This window comes from Haliotis rufescens, unplaced genomic scaffold, assembly GCF_023055435.1.
Source record: "Haliotis rufescens isolate VD_foot unplaced genomic scaffold, xgHalRufe1.0.p SCAF_2, whole genome shotgun sequence".
Taxonomy (NCBI): Eukaryota; Metazoa; Mollusca; class Gastropoda; order Lepetellida; family Haliotidae; genus Haliotis; species Haliotis rufescens.
In genome coordinates, this window is record NW_025963890.1 from 63,197,014 (window position 1) to 63,221,757 (window position 24,744).

At 41.6% G+C, this 24,744-nt stretch overlaps 3 protein-coding genes across 4 annotated transcripts in view; 2 read left to right on the plus strand and 1 right to left on the minus strand.

Moving 5' to 3' along the window:
• Positions 1–6,612, plus strand: part of LOC124142854 (nardilysin-like) — a 32,880-nt gene extending 26,268 nt beyond the window's left edge. For both annotated transcript variants that reach the window (XM_048400305.1, XM_048400307.1), the window contains exons 28-33: positions 292–435; positions 1,209–1,345; positions 2,018–2,108; positions 2,537–2,653; positions 3,906–3,995; positions 5,805–6,612. In XM_048400305.1, coding sequence (XP_048256262.1) covers positions 292–435; positions 1,209–1,345; positions 2,018–2,108; positions 2,537–2,653; positions 3,906–3,995; positions 5,805–6,005 — 780 coding nt within the window. In that variant the 3' untranslated portion in view covers positions 6,006–6,612. The remainder of the gene's footprint in view (positions 1–291; positions 436–1,208; positions 1,346–2,017; positions 2,109–2,536; positions 2,654–3,905; positions 3,996–5,804) is intronic.
• A 3,271-nt stretch (positions 6,613–9,883) lies between these two features.
• LOC124142874 (RNA 3'-terminal phosphate cyclase-like protein) lies at positions 9,884–18,041 on the minus strand. Its single transcript, XM_046511564.2, has 9 exons — positions 17,859–18,041; positions 17,523–17,594; positions 16,789–16,964; positions 15,648–15,722; positions 14,478–14,602; positions 13,714–13,839; positions 12,592–12,751; positions 11,315–11,418; positions 9,884–10,070 (listed from the first exon to the last, which is right to left on the minus strand). The coding sequence occupies exons 1-9, from the start codon at positions 17,986–17,988 to the stop codon at positions 9,899–9,901; spliced, it is 1,140 nt and encodes a 379-aa protein (XP_046367520.2). The 5' UTR covers positions 17,989–18,041; the 3' UTR covers positions 9,884–9,898.
• Positions 18,042–18,393: 352 nt separating this feature from the next.
• LOC124142883 (DNA excision repair protein ERCC-8-like) lies at positions 18,394–24,599 on the plus strand. Its single transcript, XM_046511576.2, has 5 exons — positions 18,394–18,672; positions 19,120–19,345; positions 20,865–21,082; positions 22,417–22,517; positions 23,911–24,599. Exons 1-5 carry the CDS (start codon positions 18,500–18,502, stop codon positions 24,399–24,401), a joined length of 1,209 nt encoding a protein of 402 aa, XP_046367532.1. The 5' UTR covers positions 18,394–18,499; the 3' UTR covers positions 24,402–24,599.
• Positions 24,600–24,744: the final 145 nt, after the last annotated feature.

Genomic DNA, 24,744 nt, shown 5'->3' on the forward strand with positions numbered 1-24,744 from the left:
AAACTTTACAGTTATTTCTTTATTGAACCTTCTTTTTTCATGAAAATGAACTTATTCTATATGTACAACTCTACAACTTGAAGGTGAGAGTCATGAAACAATGGAAAAGAATTGCAGGTGGGTCTGCAAGCAATGAACCCACTTTGAAGAGGGTAATTAATTGGTGTACATTTCTTCACAAAATATCTCTGGTCCACCCACCAGTAATAAATTACCGGTCACTTAGTATTGTATGTGCCAGTGGGTCTTGAGTCTTTTGTTATTCCTAACAGTTATGTTTGGATGTTTCAGAAACTGCTGCTACAATTACCTACAAGCCAGCTGACCTGTCGTGTGGAGAGCGTCAACAGGGACGACTGCAACTCCTGCATCACTGACTACTACCAGGCTGGGCCAGGCAACATCAGGATGTCCTGTGTCAATGAACTGCTACTGGTTAGTGCTACAGCTGAATGAACTATATCGCTGACTTTGTGTGCTGGCGATTAGGTGCCTCACTCTGTCGTAAAATGCGACTAACAGGATCGGGTGGTCAGGCTCGCTGACTTGGTTGATGCATGTCATCAATCCCAAATGCGTGGATTGATGCTCATGATATTAATCACTGGATTGTCTGGTCCAGCCTCGATTATTTACAGACCGCCATCATATAGCTGGAATATTGCTGAGTGCGGCGTTAAACAACAAACAAACAAACCAATTAGAACCTGTGCTTTACTAAGAGAGTGTTATCCCAAATATAACATTTGTTACATTCGACCACTTTCTAAATGGCATTGTACTGTCGTCATGTAGCTGCAATATTTGCTGAGTGCAGCAGAAAACAACAAACATAATTGGCATTGTGTGTTCATAGCTTTTGGCCATAGGAGCTGTGCCAATTTATGCTTGTTAGAGGGTTATACAAAGTATGTGATCTAGACTACCAGTTGTCGGACTTTCATTTTTGTGAAAGGCTTGGTGGCTGAGTGGGTTAGATTGCTGACTTTGTGTGCTGGCGATTAGGTGCCTCACTCTGGCGGTGTGGGTTTCAATCCAGATGGGACTCAACTCACAACATACTAGAATCTGTACTTTACTAAGAAAGTGTTATCCCAAATATGACATTTGTTACATGTCTTGATAAAGTCTGAATATTGCCGTCTGCAGTGCTTAACCCACTATCACCATTCTGCTTTAGTGCATTTTCTTGGTGGGGATGATTTCAGACACGGATGAAAGAACCCTGTTTTGACTTCCTACGAACCAAGCACCAACTGGGCTACAGTGTCTTCTGCTACTCGATGATGACCAATGGCATTCTGGGATTGTCTGTTACCGTGGAGAGCCAGACCAGCAAACACAGGTGACCGAGGCAGTGAGACAGACCTAGTGGAGGATATTCATCAACACATGTGTTACTTTTGTGTCAGATTTACACATTTATGACCTACTATAGCAATACTATCATCCAGAGGGATGCCAACTGTATATCACGGAGATGGGTAGCTCAGTCGTCAAAACGCTGGAATTTGCCATGTGGTGTTGCTCAGCTTGCTTGCGTCAGGATCTGCTGATCATGGGTTTGAATCCTAGGTTCATACTGTTTCTAATCTTTGGTTTGTCAGCACCATACTCATGGTTTTGCATTTCAGCAAAGAGGTAAACATGTACAAGTAACTTCCTCAAGCATTAAGCTGACGGGGCAGTGGGTAGCCTGATGGTTAAGGTGTTTGCCTGTCATGCCGAAGACCTGGTATCGATTCCCCACATGGGTATAATGTGTAAAGCCCATTTATGGTGTCCCCCGCCGTGATATTGCTGGAATATTGCTAAAAACGGTGTAAAACCATGCTTACTCACTCACTACTTAGCTCACACGCAGTGATACAACTGGAATGCTCTTTGATTTGAGTAGAGTCAAATCCAGCTCACGCATGTTCTGTGTGGTACTTTAATCCCGAGATAGACTTGGATTCATGTGTTAATAAAAAAAATAGTTCAAGATTTACATCAGTTATTTCTTGATTTATTGCAGCATGAATGATGTGCAGAAGTTGATGGCAGACTTTCTGGGGGAGTTCCGAGGAATTCTTCATGCAATGACTGAGGAGGAATTTGACAGCTTGGTGAGGCTTGACCATATATCAATATTAAAGTGGGGTAACTGCTTATCTGCTGGATCGTGTCATGTTCAATGTGGTGTAAGGGGGCCCAGTCGTCTGAGGCATCATAAATCGCTGTTGTCCCTTAGAAATGCTGGATCCTATTATCTGGGTTGGAATCCTCATTCAAGCTGACAGGCTGTGATGTGAATAAAATACTGTTAAACCAACTAAACCCCCTCAAATTATGTTTTTATATGGAAATGCCTGCATATGAAAGTTGATTCCAAAAGATTCTTATGTTGATCTTGCGATGCTGTTATTGATAACACCTGTCATCATTAAGCTGATTTGTAAACCTGACGGAAATAACTCTGATTTTAAACAAGAAACACATTGGAGTCACTGGATAGTTTGGTGTACCAATCTAAGCAGGTGTTTGTGTGTATCAGGTTGATTCCCTCATCACCAACAAGCAGCTGGAGGACACTCATCTCGGGGAGGAGGCATCTCGACTGTGGAGGGAGATCCATGACAACTCATATGTGTTTGATTTGCTGGAGAAGGAGGTAGGTCTGTCAACATGGAAGGCATGGTCTGTAACTGTCCAAACAGTGATTGACCCGTGAAGATTCCGGGGTAGAATAGGTCTTCAGCAACCCATACTTGCCGTAAAAAGGCGACTATGCTTGTCATAAAAGGCGACTAATGGGATCGGGTGGTCAGGCTCACTGACTTGGTTGATCCATGTCATCGATCCCAATTGCGTGGATCGATTCTCATGATATTAATCACTGGATTGTCTCGTCCAGACTCGATTATTTACAGACCGCAATCATATAGCTGGAATATTGCTGAGTGCAGCGTTAAACAACAAACCAACCAACCAACCAACCAAAGAATGATTCATTGATGGTTGTTCCTGAATAAATAAGTTATCTCCCCTTTGAAATGTGTTTAAGGTTACACACTACCAAATGTTTTCCCATAGGCTTCTGTAGTAATGTTATATGTTTTTTTTTAAATAACTAAGCATTCAACAGCTATTACATGTGCATGTGTGCACAGTCTGGCCTTAAAGCAGCAAGAAAAACAAAAGAATTAGAAGAAGTTTAGCCAGCTCCTCTTTTCCGAGTACAGGAAGCTAAACACACCACCCCCAGTTCCACACCAAATGTCTCTTGCTTGAAAATATCTGAAGTCACATTCAGCACAAGTCATGATGTTAAAAAAGACAGCACTAAATATAGAAAAAAACATTGTCAGTTGTAATTTCTGGATGGATGTACATTTAAAAAACATACATATACCCAGTATTACACATAATCATCCAATCATAGCTGCCTGATGATTTAATCTGCACTGAAGGCTCTCAATGAATACTGCTTGTCGAATGACTGATTCTGATTTGGAATAGCAGAACCTTAAGGCTAAGGCGTCATTGCTATAGAATTTTAAGAGAACATTTTCTTACCTATGAGAATCTCACTTTTATCGGAAAATAAATTGGTCAATTCACTGTCTGAGGACCCTTTTCTGCTAGCTGTTTTCTCATAAATAGAAACAAATATCTTTGATGTTTGCACCATGTGTTTCATAATGTGGCCTTGTCCTAAGATGGAACATGAAACAATATCATACCTGCACCCCATCCTAAAGTCAATGTATATCCTGTGTGGTCAATATCTTGTAAAGAATCAAGAAGCATTTGTGGTAAAGAGTAAGCTTGACCATCAGCATCAGGCATTAATAACGCCTCACTGTATGAGATGACCAGAATGTACGACGTCCTTGAGTTGAGCCATGCCGGTATGTTCACAGATTGCGATACTGCAGACTCTGACTATGGATGAACTGAAGGAGTGGTATAATCAGTACATTGACAAGAGACAGAGGAAACTCAGCTTGCAGGTAGGTCATACAGTTTCTGACCTGCGAAGATCCGACTATGCTTGTCGTAAGAGGCGACTAACGGGATCGGGTTGTCAGGCTCGCTGACTTGGTTGATGCATGTCATTGAATCCGAATTGTGTGGATTGATGCTCATGATGTCAATCACTGGATTGCCTGATCCAGACTTGATTATTTACGGACTGCCATCATATAGCTGGAATATTGCTGAGGACAGCGTAAACAACAAACAAACAAATCATGCAGTTTCTCATTCCAAGGTAATATTCACAAGAAAAGGTTCTGGGAATAGGAGAAGAAACCAAATTGTAATAAATGCCAAATCTAGGGATCATGGGAACAGACCTGTGGGAGAGTTACTTTTGGTTTAGAACCACCCAGTTGCTTTAGTGCTGCCATGTAGTGGTCATCTTCCCAAGGAAAGGAGTTAACTGACTATAAAAGTCCAGTTTCCACTCTTGCCGAACTAGGCTGGAATTCCTGGGCTCGATCGTAGCGCCACCAGTGGCTATTTACCAGTTATGTCCCTTCTAAGCTTCTCCTATGGACCAATCAGATTCCACCTCTCGTATCACTTCCGTTTGCTTCAAACAAAATGGTGGCGCCATGTCAGGGCGATCTGATCGATAATCAAGATCTATATTGTGAAAAAATGGGTCTCACATCGCGAAATGCATCAAATCACGGAGCACCTTGATTCAATCTCATTAAAATCAGACCTTAGTTCTCGCTACCACTAAACAAAGATCTGAAGACATCCCATTATGGGTCACGTCAGAACGACCTTTCATCCGACCAATCAGTGCGTCGCTTACCAGATTATGAAAGTGACAGTCGGAATGTGATTTCTAATCATGCAATCTCAAAAACTTTAACATGGTGTATTCCGAACAATAGTTACGGGTTTAACGACTGAATCCTTACAATCTAGACCATCTATTAGCCATTCCACAATGTTTTTTTGTTAGGTTTCAAATTTGTAATCGAGAATTTGTCAAAATGTTTCGAAGCGTAGTCGCCAATTTGAAATTTGTGCCGTAAAGCATGAGAAAGCTGCCTTCTGATTGGTCATTCCATTGGTCGGTCAAAGTTTGCGCAAGGTCGGTCTGACGTGACCCGTAATGGGATGTCCTCAGATCTTTGTTTAGCGGTAGCGAGAACTAAGATCTGGTTTTAATGAGATTGCACCTTGATTAAAAACATGAAAAGATTTGGAAAATATCTGCTGACGAGTTGGTGGTGCACATGCTTGGCAAATCCTGCAATCGACCGAAATTGCATGACAGTTTACGAACTGGATTTCGATTTTGGTGCACGATTTTGATTGGCCTATGAATAGACTATGTTAGTCGAGTCAAACTGTAACTCCATAATACCAGCCTAGTTCGGCAAGGGTGGAAACTGGACTTTTATAGTCAGTTAACTCTCTTGCCTCGGGAAGATGTGTAGTGGTCCGCTAGGGTACATTTCTGAATGAACATGGATGGACACCATCCCCCAGATGTGACATGTCTGCACTAGATGTGACTACCAGTTGCATGTTTGTCTGTCGGGACCGAATCACACACAGACTCATTTCTGTAACTTCAGCCACTAGTCGAAGCCAGAGTCTAGAAATTTTATGTTCAGTCTAATAAGCTCAGTAATAAGATCTATATGATACCACTCAAATGTTGCAAAGGGCCAAGATCAGGCTAGTAGTCTAGAGTGTTGTCAGTACAGCCAGTACTTTGATGCCTTACATTTGCTATAAATGGTTACAAAAGTGCTGATGCAGCAGAAATCACTATTCCTCAATTACTGTTTCAGGTTGAAGGGAAGACGAGCGCAGACAGCAGTGATGTCAACACAGAAAACAAGGGAGGAGAGGGTGAACCGGATGTGCCTGAGAAAGAAGCCCAAGCTCTGGTGTTCCTGCAGCCAGAGGTGAACGGGACCACCTTCATCACAGACATACCTCACGTGAAGCAGGGACTGGCTCAGTTCCCCTACACAACAATCTCTTTGTGACAGAACGTGTCATGTAGGCCGTTTTAAAGCATCTGTGATCCTATTTTACCTTTTAACTGTCAAGAATTATAGAGATCTCTACATTAGGAAGAGGGAATATTTTTCACTTGACATGAAACTGAACAACTGCATGGTCACATGATCGTTATATTTCAAGATGGAAGTAAAGAATATTTGCAGTTTCATCATGCTTCAGTATCACCCACTTGTTGAGATTTACACTTGTTGGAGAGGCTCTGGGGTAGCCCAGTGGTTAAGGTTTTGGCTTTGCATGTCCCAGGGTTCAATTCCCCACTATGTTCATTGCCATTCTTGGTTTCCCAAGTAGTGATATGGGTATAATAGTGCTAAAAGTGGTCCAAATCTCCCACACCGTGCTCACTACATGGGTTGGACCTGGTGCTGGGTTCTTACAACATTCCCCCTTATGATGGTGGTGAAGCAGTGATACGGTGTCACTGTGAGGTGATGTAGTTCTAACCCCCCTCAGACCCCCAACCCCCACCCGTCACTGTTATCCAGTGTATTTTATTTATCTTCATTCTATTATGATAAATGCCAATCTCATTTAAATCAGATCTTAGATCAAAGATCTGAGGACATCCCATTATGGGTCATGTCAGAATAACCTTTCGTGAACTTTGACCTACCAAGGAAATGAGTGACAAGAAATCGACATTAGCCAGCCAGAAGGCAGCTTTCTCGAGCTCTACGACACTAGTTTCAAACGTATCTTGATTAGAAAATTTAAAACTGAACAAAAGAACATTCTGGAATGGCTTATAGATGGCCTAGATTGTATGGATATAATCATAATACCCGTTACTCTCGTTTCGGGCTACCCTCTGTTCTATATTTCGAGGTTGCGTAATTAGAAAACACATTCCGACTGTCACTTTCATGATCTGGTAAGTGACGCTCTGATTGGTTGGATAAAAGGTCGTTCTGTTGTGACCCATAATGGGATGCCCTCAGATCTTTGTTTAGCGGTAGCGAGAACTAAGAGATTTGATTTTAATGAGATTGGATAAATACTGGACTCATTTTCAACCATAGCTTCAGTTTGTGTGTGGTTTGAATGACACAATGCTGAGAATAAACATTGAATAGAATTACACTTTTCTTTCATGATTGAACAAATGGCGATACGGAAAGTACGGGCCTCGCCTTACTGTGTGTAAGTACAGCTGGAACGATCCAGTGGCATGAAACTGTTGTCCCTGTGTCTCACCATCATATACAGGAAAACATCATCTGTTTGTCAGTCTTTTGGATTTGACTAAATGTGTCGGGGGTTGGCTCACCTTTTAATGTAGTTCTCTGCCAGAAGAATCATTTTGATTGGTTGCTGATTTCGTATTGATAAGCAAGAGATTCTGTTTTGGGTTCGTGATAATATATGTGGAGGTCATGCAAAATGCAGTTATGGTGGCAAATGGGTTCAGGGTATTTATCGTAACTGAATTAAACACACTTTATAATGTGGGACAGATTTTACTTTGTCTGTCAACCATTAATGCAGGATGCTTGTTTTGATTTTTCAATATTTAGGAATAAGTTCAGAATGAAAATTCAGAAGGCTTACTACAAGAAACATTAATGTGTACTGAAGAGAAAATATTTGTTTCCATCAACATGTGTCCATCCTCAGGGTGAGATCTGCAGCTGTAACTAGGCATTGATCTCTGTCAGGCACTCCTCAGGGTGCGATCTGCAGCTGTAACTAGGCATTGATCTCTGTCAGGCACTCATCAGGGTGAGACCTGCAGCTGTAACTAGGCATTGATCTCTGTCAGGCACTCCTCAGGTCGAGATCTGCAGCTGTACACTAGGCATTGATCTCTGTCAGGCACTCCTCAGGGTGCGATCTGCAGCTGTAACTAGGCATTGATCTCTGTCAGGCACTCATCAGGGTGCGATCTGCAGCTGTAACTAGGCATTGATCTCTGTCAAGCACTCCTCAGGGTGCGATCTGCAGCTGTAACTAGGCATTGATCTCTGTCAGGCACTCATCAGGGTGAGACCTGCAGCTGTAACTAGGCATTGATCTCTGTCAGGCACTCCTCAGGGTGAGATCTGCAGCTGTAACTAGGCATTGATCTCTGTCAGGCACTCCTCAGGGTGAGATCTCCAGCTGTAACCAGACATTGATCTCCATCTTCTTTATACAAACTGAACAAAGTTTATGTTGTTGACCACAAAAGGGAAGTCAGTTGCAGAAAATAAACACCCATTTTATGATAAAACATACAAAAGAAGAAATGAAATGAAGTAGTTTTACATTAAAGCTCTCCTCCACACCATGTTTGTGGCAACATTATTTCATTTTCTTAAATTAAAACAAAGTAAGAGCTCACTTAATTCAACTTTCAGAGTGTCAGTGTTTGACATGACAGTTGATGAGTAGTGCCACTGTGGTAAGGCAACTGCTTGGGTCTAGTCAAGCAACACCAGATCAAATATGGGGTCTACAGTTCCATGAGTTGGCATCTGAAGTTGGTCAGGATCTATTAAAACCAGTCAGTTTTCAAGCAGTGAATTAATCTCTTTATGTAATGAAATGAATACTCAAATTATTGGTGCCTTCTGTTGAGACTTATCTTGCTTCATCTTGGAAGGAAAGAATGCTTACATGTGAAACACTATTTTATTTTGTTATTGTTCAATCCATACACATGATGAATTAAAGCAATAAATACTTACCTTGTTTTGTAGTTCTTCACACCGTGCAAGACACTCTCCTTGTTGCACACATACAGTGCATCGCAGTGAATTAGGTCAACGTCGTTTCTCACACTTTTTTAGTGGACACATAGGGTGCACTTTGTCATCACTGATCCATTACCCACCTTGCATGGTCGTAGGTCAATAGTAGGGCATTACACACCTTGCATAATTGCCATACTAACGAGCACCTCAATTTGATTGAGAAACAAAATCTGATTCAAAGCCTGGAAATCTTGACTTTCCACTGCAACCAAACACCTGTCTGGGGATGCATCGTGTCACAAATGAAATAACCTGGCATTCAACATGGCAACACGAATATTGCATTATATTGCATTTGATAATTTATAGAGTATTTATCAGAAACATTCGTTGTTTTTTCTCTGCATTTTTTCACCAGGCAGCATCCATTGTACCATGACATCACATCATTCAAGAGCGACGTCATGTATGTCTCGCACGTAGAAAGCAAGTGTTCCTGTAAATTACTGACAACCTTTTTGTCGATATACAAAGTGATGTACAATGCATGGAAATTATTGACGTTTGAAGCCTCTAGATGAGGCAATCTGTACCCAATGTCTGGCCACCAGATACCCAACAACTTCCCCAAATCAGAACACTACCTCACAATATGTTTATCTCCCATACAGGAATGTGTTTGTTGTTTAACGCTGCAGCTATATGACAGCGGTCTGTAAATAATCGAGACTGGACCCTGACAATCCAATGATTGATTGTTGTTTGACGCCGCACTGTGCATTATTCCAGCTATATGACGGCGGTCTGTAAATAATCGAGGCTGGAACAGACAATACAGTGATTGACATCATGAGCATCAATCCACACAATTGGGACACAATGACATGCATCAACCAATTCAGCGAGTCTGACCACCTGATCCCGTTAATCGCCGTAAAACGACAAGCATAGTCCCCTTTTACAGCAAGCATGTGTTGCTGAAGACCTATTCTAACCCGACAATCCCTGGGTTCGATTGAATGTTGATCCACACAATCGGGGTATTATGATACACCATCAACTTAGTAGCCAAGCCTGACCATCAGGTTCATTAAGTCACCTCTTACGACCAGCAGAGGGCCTCATCTGACCCGGAATCCCCTCAGGGAATATCCATGAAGCAAAACACAAGCCAGGTTTGTATGTTATAAAACAGGTTTACTGACATTTGTAAAACCAACCCCTACACAGGTCAAGAGAAGCTTGTCGGCCCCCTCCTGCAGCCCCTCCCCCTCCCCCTCCTCCACGCCATGCTTCTGAACATCTACCTTGAACTGAACCTGGAAGAAGTCACGGATGTCTCGCAGAAACTGGATCCTGAAACACGCATAACTACTTGTTAATCCTCGGTTATCATATGGTATCTCCATTCAGTACTACTCAAAGAAGTTAAAGATCACCAAGTTCTTTCAAATTACTATAGTTAATCTGTCATGGAATGACATTTGTAGTAACATGAAAGAATCGGTGATCCTTAATTTTTTTAAAGTGATATTACGATAAAAATCGTGGCTCTGATGGCGAACATACATCTTCTAAGCTTTTGTAGCGACTCCATCTCCCTGTCTCGCACACAAGGGTAATTTATCTGGAGGACTATTTTTGGTGTTGTGTCATTCAAATCAGATTCCTAATGAATTCCTTAAGCTATGGTAGTAAGGTCACATCCAATACACTTGATGTAGTCTTTGATAGGCATTAGAAATTGAACATGAAGTTGGTTGGTTGGTTGTTGTTTAACGCCGCACTCAGCAATATTCCAGCTGTATGACGGCGGTCTGTAAATAATCGAGTCTGGACCAGACAATCCAGTGATTGACATCATGCGCATCAATCCACGCAATTGGGACCAAAGACATGCATCAACCAAGTCAGTGAGCCTGACCACCTGATCCCGTTAGTCACCTTTTACGACAAGCATAGTCGCCTTTTACGGCAAGCATGGGTTGCTGAAGACCTATTCTACCCCGGATCTTCATGGGTCCTGACATGAAGACATGAAAGGATAACGTCCTTGTAACAACTTGTCAGACTACTTTCCCCTTCATCAGGTGAATACTAAGTAGATGAGTGTAACAATGATTAACATTAATCAACATAATTACAGTAAGGAAGAGAATTTATGGAAGTCGACTTCTTTATCATGAGGAACACAATGTGTTCCTCATAATAAGGAAGTTGACATCCATAAAGTTTTAATCTGACTTCCATAAATTCTCTTCCTCATGGGTATCACTTCTAAATGCCTTTCAAAGACAATAATTACATTGTTTATAAAGAATAAAGAAGTTATCCACAAAATGTATCTTGTCTTAATATCCTGGGTATCTGTGAATGCATAAAGCTATGCCGTTAGTGGAAAAACGAGTTTAAGCATATGGAAGACTGCAAATGTATAAATGCTCCCCAGTCTGGACATAATCTCCATAAAGCCCTAGATGAATACATATTCTTGAGTTTATTACAATCATGATGCAATCAGTTAAAGTACAGGGCTGCAAAGATGTAACTGTAACAGAATGTAGCTGTATCTTGGTAATGTTGACGAAGTGTTTACATACGTGTAAGACGAGAGGGTTCCGGTCTGTATCTTGGAGACATCCTGCTGTCCCAGCACCATGAAGAGGGCCGCCATACTCTGATTACTGGAGTCAACACAGCCGCCCTGAAACAGTCAGGAGTAGCAGAACACTGCACAGGTGTTGTGTGACGCCACACTCAGCAATATTCCACCTACATGATGGATGTCTGTAAATAATTGAGTCTGAACCAGACAATGATTGATATTGTGTACAACTATCCAATGAGTGAGTGGTTTAATGCCGTTTTTAGCAATATTCCAGCAATATCACGAGTGAGCGCTTTAGAACCACTAGGCCACCAACTATCCTACTAGGCCCTACAACTATCCAAGTCATCAGGGTATGATGACATGATGACATGTCATCAACCAAGTCCCCAAACCTGACCACCCAACCCATTAAGTCGCCTCTTACGACCAGCACAGGTTGCTAGGAACCAATTCTAATCCCCGTGGGGATAGAGTGGATGTCACCACATTAATGGTAGGCTGATGACAGGGAAGAAAGTACAGACTTGGAGCAGACAAACCACATTTAAAGGCCCTCCCTGGTAAAGTGGATAGAGCACCTGCCTAGTGAGTGGGAGGTCTGCGGTTCCATCCCTGGATGTGTCATACCAATAGATGTTAAAAGATGGTAATGCACTTGGCATTAAGAGGAGAAAACAAGGACTGGTTAGCTTGGAGTCAGTATACTGTGTCTGAGTGGGGTATCCATGCAAAACTGTGGCATGATATCTTTGTGGGCTAGCACTATAAACCAACATTAGTTTGTGCTATTATCAGTATTACCGTATTCGACGTAATAAGTGCCCCGCTCTAATAAGCGCCCACGGCGATATTTGTTAATATATTGGCTCGTGAACAATCCCAATTAGCACCCCTTCCGATTGATCAATGTACACAATACTTATTTATTCGTGTATAATACGCACTCGTGTGTTATATGCACCCTTAATTATTGGCAATTAAATTCTGGAAAAATATATCTGTCGTATAGTAACATTTCAGGCTGTCAGCATAAACCACAAAATTTATCTTTCAACTCTGTTTTTTCTCACCAAAATACCATTCTAATAAGAGCCCCCTATGTCTAATTTTGAGAGAGCCCTGGGCGCTTATTATGTCGAATACGGTACATCCATTGGGTTACCCCTTAGGACCAGCATTGCTGGGACTTCTATGTCGGCAACCCCGCAGGGTGAGGGAGGGTCCCTGTCACAACACCATCAACAACAGAGAGATCTATCAGCTTACCCTGTATATTTCTTCCAGGAGAAGTTTAGCTGTGTCTCTACCAAGGTCCTCGGACACTGTTGGACCATCTGCTGAACCTTTCTCATTGGACGCCGACTCTGCACACAGGAACGCCCCATTCAGAGTCTCTGCTACTAGAGTCAATCCAAAGCCTGGCGATCTGGAAGTGTGTGAGTGAGTGAAACGGGATTAACACTGAGTTGAGTATGATTTTGTGCCACGTAGCAATATTCTAGCAATATCACTGCAAGAGACACACGAAATAGGCTTCACACATTGTACTCATGAGAGGAATCAACACGGGTCTTCGGCGTGACAAGTGAATGTTTTAGCCGCTAGGCTACCCACCGCCCTAACACCGCTTTGAGCAGTATTTAAGATTTTCTCAGTGGACTCATTGCAATCTGGCACACGGCACTACGTCTGGTCATCCGTAAACAGGGCTACTCCCCAGTTTCCTCAGGTAGAATGGTGAAATACATATGGTATATGGTACCGTATATCATTCTTCAACTGAACTTAGTTCATTTGAAATCTGCAGATTTTCATAGTTATCCTTCTTCAATGCGTCGTCAGACCATGATACATAGTCTGATATATACTGTTCATTTCTACTGAGCAGGAAAGACCTAAATAGTACAATGATGGCACAGGTACATGATGTGTCTGTCTGTCGCTTAATAACACTTAGTAATAGTCCAGCAGCCTGTAACTAATAATCAATTCTAAACCAGACAATCCAGTGATTGATATTGTGAACAACGACTATCGAGTCTGACGACCTGTTCCATTGTTTTACTGCTTACGACTAGCATAACCTGCTGGAGACCAATTCTAACCAGGAATACCCAAGGGGTCAGTGTTACATGCTGGGGATGTAATTGTATGTTGATGCATTGTTCATGTACCCAACACAAAACACGCTGCTTGTAGTGAAAATATGTGAGATTACGTAAAGAAGACCTAATGATTACCAGTGATTGCCAGGTGTGACCTAATTTCACAGTAATGATTCCCAGCAATTGCCAGGTGTGACCTACTTTCCTGATGATTCCCAGTGATTTCTAGGTGTGACCTATTTTTCCCAATAATGACTACCAGCGATTGCCAGGTGTGACCTACTTTCCTGATTGTCCGCCCTTCCTGTGGTCTGTGTAGATGTAGATGTCTGGCAGGAACTGGTTGAGCACCCCACGTGTCGCCTCCACTATTCTGTTGGTGATGGACGGTGACACCCTCGTCGCCCACCTGATGGTAGTTAAGTACCTCAAACTTGTATCTTAGCAATACTGGCCACTAACAATGACCTGGTAAGCACAGTTTTTCAACTTTGAAAAATCTTTACCTCAAGAGATACTACTGATTGAAAGAGAAATTATATATATGTTCTCAGTGTTTTTTCAATGATTATCCCTCTGCTATAGGTTTACTGGCCATCTTCCCAAGGCAAGGAAGTTAACTGACTACTAAAGTCCAGTTTCCACCCTTGTCGAACTAGGCTGGAATTCTGGAGTTACAGTTTGGCTGGACTAATGAGTCTATGACATCCGGTTCATAACATGGATTTCAATGTGCAGAAATCGTTCGACTACAGGATTTCCAAAGCATGTGTACCATGACATTATTGATTATTGATCAGATCGTGTTGAATGGGTGGCGCCAAGCAAACGCAAGTGATATGAGAGATGGCATCTGATTGGTCAATAAGAGAGACATACAAGGGGCATAACTCCACTGGTCGCGACGTTCGAGCCACGAAATTCCAGCCTAGTTCAGCAAGGGTGGAAACTGGACATTTGTAGTCAGTTAACGCCTTTGCCCGTGAAAATACGAGACAACAGACCAGCAGCTATTGGCAACGATGTTATTCTCCATGTCAAGGATACGCAACGCCTCTGATCCGCTTGACCTTGCCTGCCTCAGTGAACTGTATGGGACGGAGCTTCTGTCGGCATGGACAGCAGAACACAACCTCCCCTCCACCATCAGGGGCGGCACCGCGCCGAGTCACCTGGCAACAATGTGAACATGTTACAATATCTCCATCATTGGGGGTGCACAGTGACAGGTCGCCTGGCAACAATGTGAACATGTTACAATATCTCCATCATTGAGGGTGCACTGTGACAGGTTGCCTGGCAACAATGTGAACATGTTACAATATCTCCATCATTGAGGGTGCACTGTGACAGGTTGCCTGGCAACAATGTGAACATGTTACAATATCTCCATCATTGAGGATGCACTGTGACAGGTTGCCTGGCAACAATGTGAACATGTTACAATATCTCCATCATTGAGGGTGCACAGTGACAGGTTGCCTGGCAACAATGTGAACATGTTACAATATCTCCATCATTGAGGGTGCACTGTGACAGGTCGCCTGGCAACAATGTGAACATGTTACAATATCTCCATCATTGAGGGTGCACAGTGACAGGTCGCCTGGCAACAATGTGAACATGTTACAATATCTCCATCATTGAGGGTGCACTGTGACAGGTTGCCTGGCAACAATGTGAACATGTTACAATATCTCCATCATTGAGGGTGCACTGTGACAGGTTGCCTGGCAACAATGTGAACATGTTACAATATCTCAATCATTGAGGGTGCACTGTGACAGGTCGCCTGGCAACAATGTGAACATGTTACAATATCTCCATCATTGAGGGTGCACTGTGACAGGTCGCCTGGCAACAATGTGAACATGTTACAATATCTCGATGATCAGCGGCAGCTCCACTATGGGTCACTTATTTGTATCGTTGTCTACAGAATTTTATGCTAATGATCACATAAGCATTCTGTGAAGCTATTATTCTTGATTTTATTTATTCATAAGAATATTATTTTGCATTTATGTATATATAAACATAAAAATCGGTTTCACACTGCGTAAAACCTCCATAAACACAAAACATATTGAAGTCAACTTTCTAATATCTCCACCATCAAGGGTTCAACATAACAAGCCAACACTTTAAGCACCAGGCTTGACTGCCACTTAAATCAAGCAACACTATGCCACATCCACAGAGATGTCACTGACCTACCTTCAGTTCAAGGCCCTCATCTGTACCTAGAAACCTCTTCAACACAGGAAATGTTGACAGTTTGATTGAATCAACCTGAAATATGAAACAAACTCTCCATACTGATATCCTGTGTATAGTCTTACTGATGCATCTGTGTACAGAATGTTTTCACATATACCGGGTATACTTATTCTTACTCATGGATCAGTACAACAGGGATTTACCTGGACCTGACTTTGCCCGAAGACTGCAGCAAATGTCATTAATATTCCCAAATTGGAATTAAAACTATCCCCATTCATTATGTTCATGTAAATAATTAATTACTAATGTTTTACCTTTGTAGCGGTTAACCTGTTTTTCACTGATAGCAGGACCAATGAAGAACCTAAGGTTTCAATGCTTAGTTTCATATTATTTCATTGAATGCAATCTCAAAATACAATGTTAATACCTCTGGGTATAGGAAAATAAAAACCATTATAAAAAGCCCAATTTTGAACATAATAATAATTTTTTTCCCAATTTCCTGACTGGGGCACTAAGGTTAGAATCATAGATCAATACCTGCATACTGATTGTTTCTGTGTATATGTAATCTTACTACATCTTCCCGAGCCAAGGGCGTGACTGACTATAAAAGTCCAGTTTCCACCCTTGCCGAACTAGGCTGGAATTATGGAGTTATATTATGGCTGGACTATCGAGTCTATGCATAGTCTAATCAAAATCGCGTATCGAACTAGACATCCCATTCGTAAGCAACATGGATTTCAACTTGCAGATTTCAATTGACTGCAGGTTTTGCAAAACGTGTATTGTCAACTGGGTATCGTCATATAATTTAAAAATGTTTTCATGTTTTTATTCAAGGTGATCAAGGGATGTGATGCACTTAGTGGGGTAAGACCCACTTTATTACATATAGATCTTGATTAACGATCAAGTGATATGAGAATCTGATTGGTCAATAGAAGGGACATGGAAGGGACATAACTCGAACAGCCACTGGAGGCATTACGATCGAGCCCCGAAATTCCAGCCTAGTGTGGCAAGGGTGGAAACTGGACTTTTATAGTCAGTTAACTCTCTTGCCACGGGAAGATGATCTTACTGAAGCATCTGTATGCTGAATGTTCCTGTGTATGCTAAATCTTACCGATGGATCTATCTTGTCATTGGTGACACCGCGGAGGATGGCTTTGATTGGTCGTTTTGTGAAGGGAGCTAGCAGGAGCAGCCCCTCGATGTAGTATCCCAGGGATCTCTGTGTGCTGCAGTCATGCTCGATACTCCCCCCTGTCAGCAACCCAGGCTGATACAACACACTGGTTCCTGAATAAACCCACAGGTTTCCATCTGGTTAATATACATCCTAGTGCTAGTTCAGTCCCATGAGATTGAGAGAGGGTGTTGGGACTAATGCCACTTATACAGTATTCCAGTTATACTACGGCGTGTCAGCTTGATGGAGTAGGAAAATCCGAAGTGATGCAGGTCTCAGACGTTTACCACTGTGGTGAAACCCACGATTATGGGTACGGTACTGATATCTTAAGTGGTTTGTTCAGATGATTAATTCAAGTATGTACTAATTGTTTATAAGTTAATAATCATTTGAACGTTAATAATATGGTAGGCTATATAGTGTACGTAATAACAAACAGACGTTTTGACTTTTTGGTTATATATTCTTTTGTCCTTTGTTTACTTGCATTTCAACGACCATTTTCACATGTGGCTATTTTTTCTTGCTCCTTCAACAAAAAGCTTTCATAATCTCATGTGAGGGTCAGAAACTAGCAATTCAACTAATTTTCAGTTATTATATCAACCTATCAATACAATATATAGCTATATGATAAAGTCCAAGTGTAAGACAAAATGACGTACCTGTTTCACTCACAATAATCTTCGATCCGTTGGTAAGTTTATCAAGAAGCCTGATGAAACTGGCTTCAAAATCTGTAGGAAAAAAAAAGAGGAAAAATAATGGAATTCATAATATCAGTATGTCAGTTTCATTATGAAAAGCTATCCCCAGAGTCAGAGGATACAGGCACAAGATGACCTGACATACTTGGCCTATATGTCTCAGTACGATCATTGGCACCCTAATCTGATGTGGATTATAAAACCTAATATGTGTGTCTATGACTAAAACAGGATTGATTTCATGACAGCATAATCATGTCCACATCTTTTCCATATTCGATCACCATCAAATACCTCTAAGACCAGGGTTGTCATCTGTAGATCTTATTTTTCTTATTTTAACAGTCTTTCCACTCAATGTTGACAAAACAAGCCGTTGGCGAAAGAAATTACACCCTTCGAATGTAAGTGTGTTTGTTGACATGATTCTCGATGGTCTCGATCCTCGTGGCCAGCACTGTGTTCCGTCTAATGGGAACAGATAGCGCAGAGTTCCAAATTGACAATACTGGTTTAAAGTGAATTGCCTTAGCCGGATAAAGCCAGCGCATGGTATTATTGTGATGATTTAGATTTTGACATTTATACACCTTAATTTAATTTATATAAAATAATAAACAATGCAACAATATATATTACACATACTCTTATATTTTATTGTAATTTAAATTAAACATATACGATTTGGTAAGATGGTCGTTTTGTTTACATCTTCCGGATTATATCATTTCGTGAGCTCCTTGCACGCACTAAAGTGCTAGTAAATCACTTGAAAGGGTCTGTACTCGTGCTGTTGCGAGCTTCAAAACAAAGAGTAACCTCCCTTCAATATTGAAATTTACAATGCATATTGCAATGTTTGCAACTTCGTGATGATGTTATGAACCTCAATGACAGTCCGACGTTTCCTGTTTGTATTTTAATACTGGATTAAAATGCTGAGACTTTTTACGGACAGAGAATACGGCATTGATAGCCCGATGATATTGTCCAGAGCGGAGACAACCAGGAGAATATTTAGTTTAGAACTTAGTAAACACAGAGATGTTGACCGAGTCCATGATGGTGGCATCAATAGCTTGGACATAGATCTGATAGAATCGAGATAGTATGCATTATTTTTACAAAAGTTAATGATTTTATGTTTCATGTCACAGAAAGCTGACTTTAGATCATGAATAGGTTATTATCATACATGTTCTAGTTTCAGAGAAATTTTTTAACACCCTGTGTTTATAGGGCCTATTGCTATTGCCTGGATCAGATTCTATTATCTACAGGCTGCCATAGATATCTGGATCTTGACACTGTGGCGTTGAACTACATTAACTTACTCATTCATCTCATCCTTCACTTTCCATCGCCAACATTTGCATGGTCAAATGATTGAAATCTTTCTGAACGATTTCATCTGAAATATTTCCGAAACGTCAGAGAAATTGAGGATTTATATCCATAAGAGTCTTTTGCTTCTTTTTCTGTTTTGTGTTATCTTGTATCGATGCATACGATTGTAATTATTACTCTTGACGTGACGTGTTACATTTGTTTTCAGTTTGTTATCGGGAGGGTCGACTGGAGGAATATCTATTCATGATCTGGAGAATTTCAGTGGGAATGTGAAGCACTCCTATAAGCATGTCTGTGGAGTGGACCGATCCAACAGATACATGCACAAACACAGCATCCAGACTGTTCAGTGGTACCCGTTAGACACGGGCATATTCACCTCCAGTGGAACTGATAAACTATTGAAAGTGTGGGACACCAACAGGCTTGTGGTGAGCAGTTTCATTGTGGAGTGGTGATTACTATGACATGCATCTGGAATACTCAAATCATTTGTCATGTTTGTTGAATGCATTTTGTCTGATACTACAATCTACCCGATAAGATGAGATGGCAATGTGGTTGTTAACCTTCTAGAACCTAGCAGGCAGTTTGGGTTGTATACTCCCCAGGGAGTTGAGAATGATTCTTGACTGCACATTGATCCAGTGACTGGGGTAATAATAGCGCTTTGAGTGGTTTGAAAATATGCACGATATGAATAGCCTATTGTTATTAATATTATTATGATCTTGCTGAATTTATTTCAAATCGACCGCCTCCATGGTCTAGTGGTAGAGCGTCTGCCTGGAGAGCGGAAGGTCCGGGGTTCAATTGTTGTTATCCTGTCTGGCGCTCGGCATTGAGGGGCTAAAACAAGAACTGGTCGGCTCGGAGTCAGTATACTGTGTCTGAGTGGGGTATTCATGTTAAACTGCGGCATGGTATCTCAGTGAGCTAGCACTATAAATCGGCATCAGTCCGGACTAGTACAAGCAGCCACACAAACACACACACCTACATGCACGTCGCTATATAAGTGCAATAATCTTGGATGCGACGTTAAACCCCATTTCACCTCACCTCACCTCATTTCAAATCAAATTTTTTTTAAATATCATACATGCCATAACAATGTTTCAACATGTTTGATGGATCATGATGATGATGATGCATAGAATGTAGACTACAAAGAAGGTAAGAAAAGGTAATACTAACACATCACAAAAAACACAACAGTACTGAGTATGTCACCTGATAAGATCAGTCAAAACAAATAATACTGGTAGTACTAGCTTTGGTTATATTTACGTAACTAAAATATTGAAACATATTCTCTGAATTACATCCCTTTCTAAGATCTGTTGTCATGTTTCCTGTATGTATCATGTGTATTGACACACATCACAGAAAAACCCTCCTTGTAAAAATGGATCTTGATACAATTTTAAATGGCAACACTCATCACAAATTGATAACAATTTTCGTTATTAGAATACTATGATTTCGCAGAATGATTCCTGGAAGTTCCGAATCTGCATTCCAAAGTTGTTATGTCAAATGACCATTGCATCTAATGAAAAAGGGGGCACGGGTGGCCCAGTCGTCTAGGGCGCTGCGATTCACTGTGCAGAGTTGCGTCCCTTGGGCACGCCAGGAACCTATGATTGTGGGTTCGAATCCCGGTTCGCCCCGATTATGTTTCTAGGTTCGTCAGCACCATACCCGTGCTCGTGGGTTTCACCGAAGTGGTAAACATCTGAGACCTGCATCACTCAGGGCTTTCCTCCCACATTAAGCTGACACGCCGCGATATAACTGGCATACTGTTAAAAGTGGCGTTAAACCCAACTCACTCACTCACTCTAATGAAAAAAGAAAACACCACACAATAAAAAAAAAATGGCTGACAACCCAGAACAGAAAATGTGTCAAAATGATGGTATTCATGTTTTTGTTTTCTATCCGCAGCCTGCAGATACCTTCGAGTTCAGCACCATTGTATACAGTCATCACATGTCTCCCATCGCCACCAAACACAACCTGCTTGCTGTCGGATGTCAAGGATCAACTGTGAAGCTGGTAGATCTGAAAGCTGGGTCAGCGACCCACATGCTGAAGGGACACAAGTCTTGTGTCATGTCAGTCAAGTGGTCTACAAGGGATGAGTTTATTTTGGCAACTGGCAGGTTAGTATTTGAAATAAATTTTGAAAGTAAAAAGTCATTGTCATGCTTGATTATCCTTTGCATTAAAGCAGATGGGTCTATGATAACACCAGAGGACCCAGTGAAGATTCGGGGTAGAACAGGTCTCCAGCAACCCATGTTTGCCATCAAAGGCGACTGTGCTTGGTGTAAGAGGCAACTAATGGGATCGTATGGTCAGGCTCACTGACTTGAATGATACTTGTCATTGTATCTCAGTTGTATGGATCAATGTTCATGTCACTCACAGGATTGTCTGGTCCAGACTTGATTATTTACAGACTGTCGTCATATAGCTGAAATGTTGCTGAGTGCATTAAACAACAAACAAACAAATCTTGCCAGAGGTGCATCGGGATTGTGAAAAAGTGGGAATGCGAACGATATCCAAGTCACAAAGTGTTCCTAAAGAAAATATTGGATGATGTGTTCAGCGTCTTGAAAAGAGGGTGTGTGTGCACCCCGTTCACTCCCCACCGGATCTGCCAGTGATAGCTTTATGATGTTGGAGATTTCAGTTGAACAGATCTCCATGGGGATTCCCATCTTCCCGAGGCAAGGGAGTTAACTGACTATAAAAGTCCAGTTTCCACCCTTGCCGAACTAGGCTGGTATTATGGAGTTACATTTTGGCTGTTACAAAATCGCGCTACGAAATCGAAATCCGGTTTGTAAACTGTCGTGCTGATTTCGGTCGATTGGAGGATTTGCAAAGCATGTGCACTGCCAACTACTTGTCAACAGATATTTTCCAAATCTTTTCATGATTTTAATCAAGGTGCTCACGTGATTTGATGCACTTTGCGATGTAGGACCCGTTATAACACAATATAGATCTTGATTATCGTCTCGACTGGGCGCCGCAAATTTGTTTCAAGCAAATGCCAGTGATACGAGAGTAGGAATCTGATTGGTCCATAGGAGAGGTTTAAAAGGGACATAACTCGTAGTAACCACTGGTGGCGCTACGATCGAGCCCAGGAATTCCAGCCTAGTTTGGCAAGGGTGGAAACTGGACTTTTAAAGTCATTTAACTCCCTTGCCTCGAGAAGATGGGGGATTCCAGGTTAGAATACGTCCCCAGCTAACTATGCTGGTCGTAAGAAGCAACCAAGTAGATCGGATGGTCAGGCTCGGTGACTTGTTTGATAGCATGTCCTCGTACCCTGATGGGGTGGAATGCTGCGGACAAAATCGATCACTGAATTGTCTGGCCCAGTCACAATTATCTGCACGCCACCGTCATGTAGCTGAAATACAGCTGAGTGCAATGTTAACCACCTAGCAATCATAGCAATACACACCACTGTTTTTAGCACTGACAATCGGGTCCTGCTGTGGGATGTTCGTGCTGCCAAGGGGCATCTGATGTCGCTAGATCAACATAATGGAGAAGCAGCATCCTCGGTCGCCAATTGTAAGTCTTGAGCCAATTCTTGAAATATCACTGAGTGAGTTGGGTTTAACACCGCTTTTAACAGTATTCCAGTTACATCACGGCGTGTCAGCTTAATGTGGGAGGAAAGCCCGAAGTGATGCAGGTCTCAGACGTTTACCACTTTGGTGAAACCCACGAGCACGGGTATGGTGCTGACAAACCTAGAAACATAATCGGGGCAAACCTGGATTCGAACCCACAATCATAGGTTTCTGGCGTGCCCAGAGGATGCAACTCTGCACAGCGAATCACGGCGCCTGAGGCGACTTGGCCACCCGTGCCCCCGCAAAATATCACCGAAGAAAACATTGTCATGAAATTGTTAAATAACTAGCAAGGTTTTAAAATTCGCCATAACCTGCAAGTTTTTGTTATATCCTATTGTAATGTCAATCATTTTGGGTTTTAAAACTATTCAGGTAGTAAACTAGTTCATTAGTAAACTAGTTCATTAGTAAACTAACTCTTCTTTTGTATAAAGGATCTTTTGGGCAAAATACTTCTGAAAATCTTTAAGAATATCAGTGAATAAAATGCTGTATATATGTAATTATCCTTATAATGTTACTGGTGTATGTAGGATTGAATTATGCAACTGAATTTAATAGAAGAAATTAGAAATTTCATTGTTTCCACACATGTTTCCATGTGAGGTGTGATCTCCGTGAAGCCATTAGAGATTAAATGATGGACAAATACCATAATTTCAGGCTAAGTTCATTTGTTTATGAGTCTACTAGAATCTGGAATTGCCTCTGGAATGGCTTTTGAAAGGCTAAATCACATTGAGATTGATGCATTCTTCTTTAAAACTGATAAGGCCCCATATGAAAGTGCTCAATGTAAATATGATACATGATTCTTGCCCATGATCATTGTAAATATGTTTTAGCTTTCCATGTACATTTTATAACCTGATTTGAATATATTTTTATCTAACCTGTTCGCGTCCAAGATTATTGCACTTATATAGCGACGTGCATGCACGTGTATGTGTGTGGCTGCTTGTACTAGTCAAGACTGATGCCAATTTATAGTGCTAGCACACTGAGATACCATGCCGCAGTTTAACATGAATACCCCACTCAGACACAGTATACTTATTCCGAGCCGACCAGTCCTTGTTTAAGCCCCTTAATGCCGAGCGCCAGACAGGGTAACAACAAGTACTATCTTTTAAGGTCTTTTGGAATGATGTAGCTGGGGATCGAACCCCGGGCCTTCCGCTCTCCGGGCGGACGCTCTACCATTAGACCACAGAGGCGGTCACAATGTTAGGTGTAAAGATCTAATATTATAATTGTTACGTGTCATAACCAGCATAAATAATGAAATAATTTTAAAAATTGTATCTTGTACACCTTTTCTTCAGCCACAACTGCCCATGGTGGACGAGTGAATGGTTTGAGTTTTACCCACGATGGCTTGTTCCTGGTGACATTTGGAACAGACAACAGGCTACGTTTGTGGAACACGTATACTGGAAAAAACTGTATGGTGAATTACGGCTCTATAGAAAATGACAGTAAGAAAAACATCCAGATTGGTCTCTCCCAAGGTGGCTGCCCGGATGTGATCTTTGTGCCAAATGATGGTAACATTGACATTTTAGATCTCCATAAAGGCGGCTACATCAACACATTACGAGGGCATTATAACGTTGTCAACTGCTGTCTGTTTAACACAAACAGTCATGAACTGTTCAGCGGAGGAAGTGATCGCAACATTCTGGTCTGGGTTCCCCACACAGACAGTGCTTATGATGAGCATCTCAAGGATGACTCTAAGAGCATACAAAATCCGAGTTTTGTGAAGAGAATAGCCGCGACGGCTGACACCTGGAGCAGTGATGAAGATGAATGATGAACGTGCGTACACAGCTTGTCTTGTTATATATTGTGAAGATATTTGGACTTCTTCCATGTCAATGCTTACGCCCCATTTCTCGTGTCCGCCGCCGTGATATTGCTGGAATATTGCTAATAGTGGCATAAAACAACACTCACTCATGAGTGCTAACATACAAAGTCGGTTGGTTGGTTGGTTTGTTATTTAACGTTGCACTCAGCAATATTCCAGTTATACAGTCGGTCTGTAAAATAATCGAGTCTGGACCAGACAGTCCAGTGATTGATATCATGAGCATCGATCCACGCAATTGGGATTGATGATATGCACCAACCAAGTCAGCGAGCCTGACCACCCG

Excerpts from the sequence above, each read along its gene's own strand:
- LOC124142883 (XM_046511576.2), top strand. The coding sequence starts at position 18,500 with ATGCTGAGACTTTTTACGGACAGAGAATACGGCATTGATAGCCCGATG. Across the intron at positions 19,346-20,864 it reads GGGACACCAACAGGCTTGTG|CCTGCAGATACCTTCGAGTT; the intron begins GTGAGCAGTTTC and ends TTCTATCCGCAG. Across the intron at positions 21,083-22,416 it reads TTTATTTTGGCAACTGGCAG|CACTGACAATCGGGTCCTGC; the intron begins GTTAGTATTTGA and ends CACTGTTTTTAG.
- LOC124142874 (XM_046511564.2), bottom strand. The coding sequence starts at position 17,988 with ATGTCAACAAACACACTTACATTCGAAGGGTGTAATTTCTTTCGCCAA. Across the intron at positions 17,595-17,858 it reads TGACAACCCTGGTCTTAGAG|ATTTTGAAGCCAGTTTCATC; the intron begins GTATTTGATGGT and ends TTTTTCCTACAG. Across the intron at positions 11,419-12,591 it reads TCCTGGAAGAAATATACAGG|GGCGGCTGTGTTGACTCCAG; the intron begins GTAAGCTGATAG and ends TGACTGTTTCAG.